The sequence below is a fragment of the Quercus lobata genome, chromosome 1 (genome assembly GCF_001633185.2).
Source record: "Quercus lobata isolate SW786 chromosome 1, ValleyOak3.0 Primary Assembly, whole genome shotgun sequence".
Classification (NCBI taxonomy): domain Eukaryota; kingdom Viridiplantae; phylum Streptophyta; class Magnoliopsida; order Fagales; family Fagaceae; genus Quercus; species Quercus lobata.
Window position 1 is genome coordinate 38,103,744 of NC_044904.1, and position 11,667 is coordinate 38,115,410.

General features: G+C 34.1%; 1 protein-coding gene across 1 annotated transcript; it reads left to right on the top strand.

The window, feature by feature from the left end:
* The first annotated feature begins 4,039 nt into the window (after window positions 1-4,039).
* Window positions 4,040-10,954, top strand: LOC115989542 (protein DAMAGED DNA-BINDING 2). The gene is made up of 11 exons (XM_031113268.1): window positions 4,040-4,409; window positions 4,537-4,627; window positions 4,934-5,061; window positions 6,410-6,532; window positions 6,655-6,743; window positions 6,858-6,978; window positions 7,725-7,816; window positions 8,803-8,932; window positions 9,200-9,448; window positions 9,547-9,743; window positions 10,315-10,954. Exons 1-11 carry the CDS (start codon window positions 4,191-4,193, stop codon window positions 10,535-10,537), a joined length of 1,662 nt encoding a protein of 553 aa, XP_030969128.1. The 5' UTR covers window positions 4,040-4,190; the 3' UTR covers window positions 10,538-10,954.
* Window positions 10,955-11,667: the final 713 nt, after the last annotated feature.

An 11,667-nucleotide genomic window follows, 5' to 3' on the forward strand; every position in this document is an offset into this window, starting at 1 on the left:
GTCGGTATGGAAAATTTTGGGCGTATTGGCTGGTAAGGTACGAAACTAACTTCTTTGATTGAAACTCTATCATAAAAAACATAATTATTACTTTGGTTTGTCTATTTGTCTGGTATGCTTGTAGGGTGTGGGCCATCTAGACCTCTTAGACTAGGCATTCAACAGCTAGCTGAAGGAATTAAACATAAAACTTTTTACTTTAAACGCTTGAAAGGCTTAAGGAATATCTAACCCACCTTAAGCAGGTTTCCAAGTCTATTAAGGTTCTGTTTGGATACCGCTTATTGTTAAAAATTGAAAACACTATAGTAAAATAATTTTTAAATGTGTGAATAGTATCGTGGGACCTAGTTTTAAAGAAATAGTTGCTGAATATAGTACTTGTGGGTCTCGTGAACAGTGCACGAGATCCACAGAAAAACAACGCAAACGCAAGTTGGGAAACGCTACGCGTCCAGCGTTTTTTAGTGGGTTTCGTGCACTGTTTACAGGACTCGCAAGTACTTTTTTTCAAAAAAACAACTTTAAAATTGGGTCCCACGGTACTATTCACACATTTAAAATTTATTTTGTTAAAGTGTTTTCAGTTTTCAGTTTTTAGTAATAAGCGGTATTCAAACAGACCCTAATTATATAAAAAATTATTATTAGAAGTGAATGATATAGGTTGAAACTCTGTAACAAAAAACATAAGGGTAAACTATACTTTTAGTCCCTTGCGTTTGTCCTATATGTCAAAATAGTCTCTAACGATTCAAATGTGTCAGATTAGTCCTTAACCTTTTGGTATTGTGTCAAAATAGTCCATGTCGTTAAGTGGTGGAAGGAAAAAGCTGATGTGGCTAACGGTGTTATCAAAATATCTATTTTTATGCCACTTAAGTAGCCATATATGCTGCCATATATGCTACCATATGTCTTTAGTTTTAAAAAATAAAATAATACATTTGAAATTAGTTTATTATAGACTAAAATTTAGTTTTTTTTTTCTTTGTTTCATTTTCTTTTCTTTGCTTTCTGCAAAACCAAACAAGAGTTGAAATCCTTGAATTCAAAGCTCAAAAAGATTCAAACCGAAAAATGGTAGTAGTGTACTACCCATTAGTTCCTTCCCCAAAAATTTCAAAATATAAAAAATTCCTATTATAATTAAAAAAAAAAAATCATATTCCTTAAGCCTTATCACGTCAATCTCTTCATTTCTTCCCCAAAATAAAATATCAAAACCCACTCCCTCTCTCCACATTTCCCTCACTTTTCTCTCTCTCTCTCTCTCTCTCTCTCTCTCTCTCTCTCTCTCTCTCTCTCTCTCTCTCTCTCAAAGCAAATCGGAATCCCTTTGACCAAAATGAAATGGTAAAGTTGTTGGCAACAAAAAAAAATTAGATGGATGGCAGCCATTTTTAGGGGACTTAGTTAGGAACGTTACAAAGAGATTGCGATTTGAAGCTGCAACTCTTCGAATCGAACCTTGTGCTCGTGCTAGTCCTTGTTCGATGAATTAATTGAAGAAATTTGTGGTAGTTTAGAATAGCAAGCAATTTGGGGTTGACTGTGTACCTTATTTGGAATTTTATTTTCGTATTTAGCCGATAAAAGGAAGAATATTTTTAATGTGGGAATGGGGATTTTGAATTGAATTCTCTGAGCTTCGAAGATCTTTTTCTTTTGCTTATTTGGTTGCAGGAAAAACATGGGGAAACGAAAGGAAATTTAGTTTAGAATTCTGGGTTTTGAATCCCGTTTGGTTCTCAAGAAAGCAAAGTTAAGAAAATGAAGAAAAGAAATTTTCAAATTTGACAGAAATAAACAAATTCTAAATATTTTATTTTCTAAAAATAAAGACATGTGGTAGCAAATTCCAAATATTAGTTTATTGCCACGTCAATGGAAAATAATTTTTTATTTTAGTCGTTAGCCATGTCAGCAATTTCCATCTAAGAGATAACGACAATGGTTAACTTGACACAACACTGAAAAGTTATGGACCAAATTGACATAATTGAAAGGATAAAGACCAAATAGAAATATGGTGTAAAGGATATAGACCAAATTCGTAGTTTACCTAAAACATAATTATTACTTTAGTCTGTCTGTCTAGTATGCTTGTAGGGTGTGGGCCATCTAGACCTCCTAGACTAGGCATTCAATAGCCAGTTTATGGAATTAAACATAAAACTTTCTACTTTAAACACTTAAAAAGCTTAAGGAATTCCTAACCCACCTCAAGTAGGTTTCCAAGTCTACTAAATGTGTGTTTGGCAAAAATTAATTTTTGCTAACTTATTTTACTATTCAACTTATTTTTACTACTATTCATGTGTCCCGCTACACTTTTTGATACTATTCATAGGCCCTACTGTACTATTTTAGCTAACTTTTACCTTTATCTACAGTACTTTCAACAAAAAATTTTCAGTTTCAGCGAAATAAGCAGATTCCAAACGGATCCTAGCTATATAAAAAGAGGAATCACTCTATGTACAGTAACATTTGTTTAGTTAAGTTGTCCATTTGTTGAGGTCTAAACAATGGGTTTGGCTGAATATAACTATTAAATATGAGAGAGAGAGAGAGAGAGAGAGAGAGAGAGAGAGAGAGAGAGAGAGAGAGAGAGAGAGAGAGAGAGATTCTTCTTGTCTCTTCTTTCTCTTTCTCTATTCTATCTATTTGGACTAGATCGACTCCCTCAAATAAAATTTCTATTAGAAAAAAACACATGGGAGATAGTCAGGGAAGAAATATCGACTCATCTTTCCAGTAAGTACCTCTTCTTCTTCTTTTTTCGCTGTTTCTTCATAATTTTTTTTTTTTGGTAAAGATTTGTGTTTGTATTTGTTTCCTTGTAGGTTTCTATCTTTGATTGTTTGTTAATTTGGAACTTTAGGTTTATGGTATTGATCTTGGCAAGTTGGACCTTGTGAACAAACACTCCCACTTGAAGGGGAGTTTTTAGGAGGGTCAATGTAATCTTCTCCATTAGATTATCAAGGAAAACAAATCTTATTCTCCACACATTCAAAATAACTCATGTTTTAACAAATTTCTAGATTCTATAGATGATAATTAGTTCAATCGGTCTTGATGGAGATTTTTTTTCTTCTAATTTTTGTTCAATTATCAAATAGTGCATTTAAGGTTCCGTATGGGAACAACTTATTTAACAAATTCCTAGATTCTATAGATGAAAATAATTAATTCAATCGATTTTGATGGAGATTTTTTTTCTTCTCATTTTTGTTCAATTGTCAAATAGTGTATTTAAGGGTGGAACAATTTACTTAACTTTTTACTAAAAGTATTATAAATAAAAGGTAAAAGTTAAATACAATAAGTAGATGACTCATGTAGAACTTACAAATAATAGGAAATATAAACAAAGTTTAAATAAAATAAGTTAGTAACTTTTGTGAAACCTGTAAATAGCATAAAAAATACACAATAAGTTGTTTCGTAAGTATATCTCAAAAGTTCACTAAGTATTGTCTTACCCAAAAAAAAAAAAAAAAAAAGTGTACACCTTTTCAATTTTTAATTTTGATGATGGGGAGATAGAAAAATGAGTTTTTATTTTTTTAAAAGAGAGAAAGAGACATAGGTTGAATAAAATATTTATGGTTTAATCTTTGCCTATATAAAAAATCAATTGATGTATTGATCTAATACTAAACAGTTGTTATTAGGAGTGGACACATAAGTTAAAAATCTCTATAAAAATAAAAAATAATAAAAAGGAAAAGAGAGAGAGAGAGAGAGAGAGAGAGAGATAAATAAAAAAAAAAAGAGGAAAAGAGAGAGAGAGAGAAGAAAGAACGACATCGTTTTAGTGCGAACGGCAAATAACGAGCCACGTTTTCTCCCGCCAAGCACCAAAATCCGTATTCCGGATATAGCCCAAGAATGAAAACATTATTTCCAAGAGTACCACTACCACTACAGTTTCCATTGGGAAATATATTTTAAAATGTCAAAAGCACGCTTCACATTCCAAGGGGCATTTGAGTAACTTTGATTCCCAATGACGTTCGTGCAGAAAAAGTCGGTTCGTGTCCTTGGGATGGGAATCCTCGTTTCATTTCTTCCCTCGGTCTTGTCCTTCTGTCTTTGTCAGTTTTCCCATTCCTTTCCATTATAGCCTTTTTGCTGCTTCCTGCTCATACACACTTCTCTTTCTCTTTTGATTGCCAAAAATGGCCCCACAAACCAGGAGAATGACATTTCCCAACGTGGTCATTGAGAGAGACACTGACTCTGAACCCAGTTCGTCAGATGAAGAAGAAGAAGATCACGAAGAAGAAGAAGAAGCAAAAGTTGTGGATAACAAAAATGAAGAGAGAATGGAGGAATCGTTGGAAGCGAAGAAGAAAGGGAAAACACCCATTACTATTAGTCTCAAGAAAGTTTGCAAAGTAAAGGCTTTACCCTTACCCTATAGGGTTTTTCGAAATCCCACTTTTTTTTTTCTTGTTTATCTGTTTTTTTTTTTTTTTTTTTTTTTTTTGTGTGTGTTTTTATTTTATTTTTGTGATGTTTCAGGTTTGTAAAAAAGTGGGTCATGAAGCGGGATTCAAGGGGGCTACGTATATAGACTGCCCCATGAAACCATGCTTTCTCTGCAAAATGCCTGGTAAGTTCGAACCTTTTTATTTGTTTGTAGAATTCTGCTTACTGGGTATTGCTAATTGAATTGCAATGTCTCATCGTGATTCGGTTTAATGGAATTAGGAATTTTGTGTGGGTTAAATTTATGTATTTTGTTCTTGATAGCACTGATGCACATCTATACAAAAACGCTTGGTAATATACTAGTTACATATCTTTTTATATGATATAATGATTTTGATATTGTGTGACTTTGTTTTAAAAGTTTTATAATTTGTGTTACTTTGAGGTTAATTTATGTGTTCTGGCATGTGGATTTTGTGAATTTAAGGTCACACTACAATGGCTTGCCCGCATCGAGTGGCTACTGAGTATGGGGTCATCCCTGCACCCCGCAGAAATACCCGTAATCCATTGGAATATGTCTTTGAGCGCCAGTTCAGACCAGGTGTTCTTCGGGTAATCCTTCACCTCACTATCTGCTCTTTTCTTATTATTATTATTTTTTCCCTTGGGTGGGAGCTATGGTTTCCCCTTCTGTTTTTTGTGTTTGCATTTTATTTTAGTATGATCTGTAGTATCAAAGTATATTTTTTACATGTCAAATTGTCTCTTAAGAAGCATGTGAAGACATTTAGTATTGCTAGTTTGGTTTACTGTATGATAAGGAATTTCTAGGTATGTTAGAATTCACACTGCTTTGACTTATTACTCTACTTTAGATATCAAGTTTGGTCATTTAGGTGCCTCCTGGGCATGAGGACAAACTGCTCAGCCGGTCAGGTGTGAAAAGCTCCGGGATTACCCGGTAATTGGCTCTGGTAGGTGGGATTAGTTGTCTGTAGGAGTTTGATTAATAGTAAGGGTTGTTGTACCATATGTTCTGTGATGTGTAGCTAATCTGAGTGAAGTTCTTCCATGTCATATATATATATATATATATATATATATATATAAAAGAAGTTTGGTCAATTAGGTGGCTATCATTTTGGAACACTCCTGGGAGGAGCATAATTTTTTGGGTGGCTATCAAGTATGTTTTTCCTAGAAGCAGAGTTTTGAACCAGTAGCCTCTACTTAGGCATGGTCTCCATTTGATTGTGCTATTCATTGGGATGAATCTTCCGAGTTACATATGACAAATTTGTAATTGAAGCAAAAAGAGGGGTGACTACAAGACTTTGGGTTCCAAACGGTGAAAATGGAGTGTTGGTGGAGCCTTCCTGTTGGCTAAGGCTAAGGGGTGAAGATGGACTAAAAAAATATAAAAGGAAAAAAATGATACTGCTGCCTTCTATTTATGTTGGTTGCATTACTATGGGTCTTGTCACTCTGTCTATCTTCTCAGAGTTTCTTTTTTTTCTTGGACAGAGGATAGGGTTCTGTCTCCTGGTTGTAACTTTAAATGTTTATCATAGATTCAATATGGAATCTGACTCATAAAGTCATTAATGTTTCGTTACTTTAATAAGGAATCTGAATCATGAAGTCATGGTCAGGATATCTTAAGTTGAGGCTTCCAGGTTTGCTATTATGGGTCTAGACAAACAGAATTCTCTTTATATGATCTTTTTTAGCAATAAAATTTTCTAGGCCATAGTCATACCATTGGAATATTTTTGACAATTAAACTATTGCATTTGCTCTCTTTCTTGGCATTTGGGCTGTTTATACAACTTTTTCAATTTTATCAATTCCTGGCCTTCTGGGTCTTCATGGAGCTGTACCATTGTATTGGAAAGGAGTGGGTGGAAATGTGATCTTCACTGCGATGAATTTATTGTATTTTTTATCATCTCTGCAACAGATCAAACCAGCTTTTGTAATCCCAGATAAGGTGACTTGTGCGGTTATCAGATATCATAGTAGACGTATAACGTGCTTGGAGTTCCATCCAACAAGCAATAATCTCCTTTTATCTGGAGATAAGGTCAGTCTCACCTGCATTATATGTCATTGCTTGGTTCAAGTTTTATGTTGTGTAATTCAGTAATTGTTAGTGATCATTGACACTTATTTTTCTTTCTTCTGAATTCTGGTTTGATGTTAAAGAAAGGGCAAGTTGGAGTTTGGGATTTTGGTAAAGTTCATGAAAAGATGGTCTATGGAAATATTCACTCTTGCATAGTGAATAATATGAGGTTAGTTATCTTGGCTCTCTCTCTCTCTCTCTCTCTCTATATATATATATATATATATATATTATATAGTGCACATCAAAGTCAGAGTGCTAAACACTATTTGAATACTTACAGGTTCAATCCTTCAAATGATGATTCAGTATATGCTGCATCCTCAGATGGAACCATTAGTTGCACTGACTTGGAGACCGGAATTTCATTATCTCTGATGAATCTCAATCCTGATGGGTGGCAGGTGATATTTTTCTCCATTTTCTTTTTTGGAGTTAATTAATTATGACCTGTCATGTTATTTTATTAATCTTAAGTGTGAGAGTTTTTTTTCAATTGTATAACTAAGCTATTGGACCTGATGACTAAAAACCACATTTCTCAAATTTCAAAAATTTATGATAAATCTATGACTGTTGAGACTTGATTTATCTGTAGCACAATCTTTAGTAAGAGTTACATTGATTATTTTTTTACTCTGAAGCAGTTTCTTTTGCCCCGTGTGTAATAATATCTTTTAAGTTTATATGTTTTAAATTAAGTAGATTTAGGTTTATATATCTGTCATTAGTCAGTATTCATTTTCTTCAGGTTTGAATCTATGGTATTGGTTTGTGTGTTGATTTAGTTTCTGAAATCATTTTAAGTTTAAATGATACCATTTCAGATGCATCTCATAATACTTTACATGCTAGAATTTTTTTTTGGTAGTTTTGTGATGGGAAAAAAGAATGACATCACCATGGTTCAGTCTTAAACTCCATGGAAAGATCTGTAGTGGCAGTGTCTGAAATTTTATAGTAAAAGTATAGGGAAGCCGCAGGGGGTGTTCCACCCCTTTTCCTTCCCTTTGTGGGATTTTGGGTCTCTTTTAGGTTGAGGGGTCTGGGGAATAGAGTAGGAGAGAAAAATAAAGGGTGACTGTTTTTACTTGTACAATTAATGTTATATTATGCCATCAGACATGGATTATATATGGTTTGCTTGTAGGGTCCAAGCAGCTGGAGGATGCTCTATGGCATGGATATCAACTCAGAGAAAAGTCTTGTGCTGGTTGCTGATAACTTTGGTTTTCTCTACTTGTAAGTATTTTCTTAACTGCTTTTCTTAAAATAAAGAGTCGTATGGTTAGACTGATAAAAAGATATATACAGACACAAGCACTTAATGAAAAGTGAACCTAAATAGTAAGACACTTAAGTGATACTGTTGGCATTTTGTTTAACAAGTTTTTGCCATCTATGTTAAATTTCTTATAGAATTTACCCTTCTGCATTGCCTACTACTGAAATAGTTATTTGAAAGTATTTTTATATTTGTACTATTTTGTAATAGTATGTGGCTACTTCATTGCTATCCGGTAGGTTTTTTTCCTTTTGTCATTTGCATAGCCTTCTTGGTGGGCCACCTTTATGGTTAATGAATGATAAAACTGGCAACTAATTATTTATTTGTTAGAGTTGCTGGTTATTTTTCATTAACTTGTTATTTATATTAGTACCTATCAAAAAATAAAATTTATATTAGCATTGGGGTATTCTTGTAATTATCTGGCTGACCTTGAGTAATTTTTGAGGATCCATAGCCTACCCCAAAATTTGGGACTAAGGCTTGGTCGTTGTGAATGTTGTAATCATGCCATAAAACCTAATATAAATATGTGCTAAGGCGAGGGATTGATTAATATAGCCCTAGAACTTTTTTTTAAGCCTCTCTCTCGCTCTCCGTCCCTCCCTCCCTTCATTCTTCTTTTCTCATTTTCTCTCATTTAACCCCAATATATCCTATTTTATTACTCAGCTTTAGTATATTTCTATTTGATAGATGCTGGCAAGGATAATCTAGTCCTTGTTTCAGGTTTCCCATTACACAGGTCATGCTAGAGTGTTTTTACATGATGTACATTGTTATTGCTTAGAGCCGATTTGCAATTTACTGCTGTGAAATTTATTGCTTACAGGGATTGAACTCAAGATCTCCTGCTATGATACAGTTTTACCCATAATTTATTTCTTTGAACTTCAGGCATACTCACAGGTTGGTTTGATTTCTCTTTTGGCATATTTAGGGTGGATACTCGCTCAAACAACAAAATTGGGGAGGCGATTTTGATCCATAAGAAAGGTAGCAAAGTGGTTGGACTCCACTGCAATCCTGTTCAACCAGAGCTTCTTTTGAGCTGTGGAAATGATCATTTTGTGAGTCTTTTAGCTTTAATGTGATTAGTTTTGAGTTTTTATTTATTGTTGGTTTGTTTCCCTGTGAATACCCAGGTGTAATTTGGTTTTGCTTCTTACTTATTTTAAAGAATTTTTAGATTTTTTATTTTCAATGTACCATGATGATAAAAATAGATTTATTCTATGAATCGTTGCTGCTACTTGTAAATCTGCAATTGTGCAATAATACTTCATAAATATTGTTCTCATCGTAGTAGCCCTTATAAACTGGTTTCTGCACCTTAGGCTCGTTTATGGGATTTGCGTCGAATGGAAGCTGGATCTTCCCTCTATGACCTTGCACACAAACGAGTTGTTAACTCAGCATATTTCTCTCCACTGTCGGGCAGCAAAATCCTGACCACATCACAGGACAATCGTCTTCGTATATGGGATTCTATATTTGGTGATTTGGACTCCCCAAGCCGAGAAATAGTGCATAGTCATGATTTTAATCGACATTTGACTCCTTTTAAAGCAGAATGGGATCCAAAGGTAATATAATTGTAGCATATTTTTATGATATGCTTATTATACAATATACTCTTTGAATTTTTCTTTTTCCTACGAAATACTGATGTTTTTCGGTGCAGGACCCTTCGGAGTCCCTTGCAGTTATTGGTCGTTACATTAGTGAAAATTATAATGGAGCTGCCTTACATCCCATTGATTTCATAGACATCACCACGGGACAACTAGTTGCTGAGGTCATGGATCCAAACATCACAACTATTACTCCTGTGAACAAGCTGCATCCACGGGATGATGTTTTGGCCTCCGGTAGTTCAAGGTTAGGACTATTCCCTCGTCAACTTATAATGCAAAGTGATAAAGCTTTGTTTATGTTCCTCCGTTATGTTCTGATAATTAGATTGGTTTGACATTGAGTTTTTGGCTGATGAAGCATTAAGCTGTTGTCTTTTGTCCTGTCCAAGGAAGAAATGATTACTGGTGACAGTGACGCAGTTTATGAGCTACATATACCATTGGCGTTTCTTTGAGTTGTCATGCAAAGCACATACTGCCTACTGTTATTTATTTATTATTATTATCACTATTTTTTAAATTCTAATCCCAGGTGTAATAGCTATTTGTGAAAAGTCCAGCTTAAATGTTGCGATTAAATTTGGCTAGATTGGAGTAGGAGATATTTTTTCCTGATTAACAAACATTAATTTCTGAGATCTGGAGTACATTTTAATGATTTGAAAATTCTATTATTATGTTACATTAATATAGAGAAGTTGAAATTCTCGATTTCTTCTTCAATTTTCCCCCTAAATAGATAACTCTGGATTTGAAATGTTACTTTTGTTTTGTTCTATTGCTATTTGTAGTCTTACCATGCTACTCTTTCTTAGGTCACTTTTCATTTGGAGGCCGAAGGAGAAGTCTGAGCTTGTGGAACAGAAGGTTGAAAGGAAGATAGTTATTTGCGATAGAGCCGAGAAGAAACGAAGTCGTAAGTATGGGAATAAAAGTGATGATTCTGATGATGACAAATTCACCTCCAAGGGTAAGAAGTTGAAGTCCAATAAACCTGAATGGAAATTAACTCGCTGTTCTGGCAAGGTCAAACGCTAATCTAGCACTAAATTTGAACTTCAAAGTCCTCTTTCCTTTTTGGTCCAAGAGCTGGAATATATCTACCAACCCTGGCAGAACTGTTTTAGCTGTTTGAAGCTTTCCATCTGCCACATCTCTGTACAGGAAGATACTTGCCACTTTTTGCTTAGCCTTTCAGGCAAAGACCTTTTTGATTTAGTACTAGGAAGCTGTATTTAGCTGTTCAGCATCTTGCTTCCTCTTTTTGCTGTACATTTGGAAGGCTGACTGTAGCCTGCAGGAGGATGCGTGATAGTCCTTTTGCAACATTGTACAAAGTTGGGTATGTTGTCTTAGCATGTTGCATTGTATTTCACATTTCAGAATGTAGCTTTGTGCATGAGGAATTCCCTCAACTGGCTTGGTCTACACGGTGATGGAATTTTTTCACCTGAATATTATTTTTTGTTTTCATCGGTCAAGTAATTGCTTATCAAACTAGAAAGTGGGAAGAGGCATTTGGACTGATGACATTCCTTTTCACCGAGTCTGTAGTGGCTGGGCAGGAATGTGAAGGTAACTTATTGACTTATTTGATCTCATCTAAAAATATAATATTCATTTTTTTAAAAAAACTTTTTTATTGCAACTCTAGTGAATTCAGCAGATTTGATAATATTTCAATTGATAGGAATTTAATTCAAACAGAGATGGAAAAACATAACAACGACAATGAAACTAATGTAAATAGAATCAACAACTAAAAATCTAAAGAAAATTATTTGCATTAATGAAGAACGGGATACATATATAGGGGGAAAAAAAAACCTAACTTAATACAAGCATTTTAATAACTAAATACACTACTATTGCTTGCTCTAAAGTATATGGCAGCATGGGAAATGTAAATGAACCGGAAGAATTACACTACTCCTAGAATAGAAGTAAAGTACACTTGTTAAAGTGTCGGTGTTGAATTGTTGATTGTTTATGTCCCTTCTCCATGGATTGTTCTACTTTTTATAGTCAGAAAAGGTAGTAATTTCTAACCAATAACTACTTTACAAGATAAAGGAACAATTTCTTAAATTCTAGTAACTACTCTATCTTTAAGTCTTCTACTTGAGTGATATGTGGCTTCAGGTTTTTTATAACTAAATTGACAAATG

What these genes read in the sequence shown, in the direction of transcription:
- LOC115989542 (XM_031113268.1), top strand. Translation starts at nt 4,191, where the DNA reads ATGGCCCCACAAACCAGGAGAATGACATTTCCCAACGTGGTCATTGAG. An exon ending in TCAGACCAGGTGTTCTTCGG is followed by an intron (nt 5,062 to 6,409) that starts GTAATCCTTCAC and finishes TCTCTGCAACAG; the next exon opens with ATCAAACCAGCTTTTGTAAT. An exon ending in GCTGTGGAAATGATCATTTT is followed by an intron (nt 8,933 to 9,199) that starts GTGAGTCTTTTA and finishes TCTGCACCTTAG; the next exon opens with GCTCGTTTATGGGATTTGCG.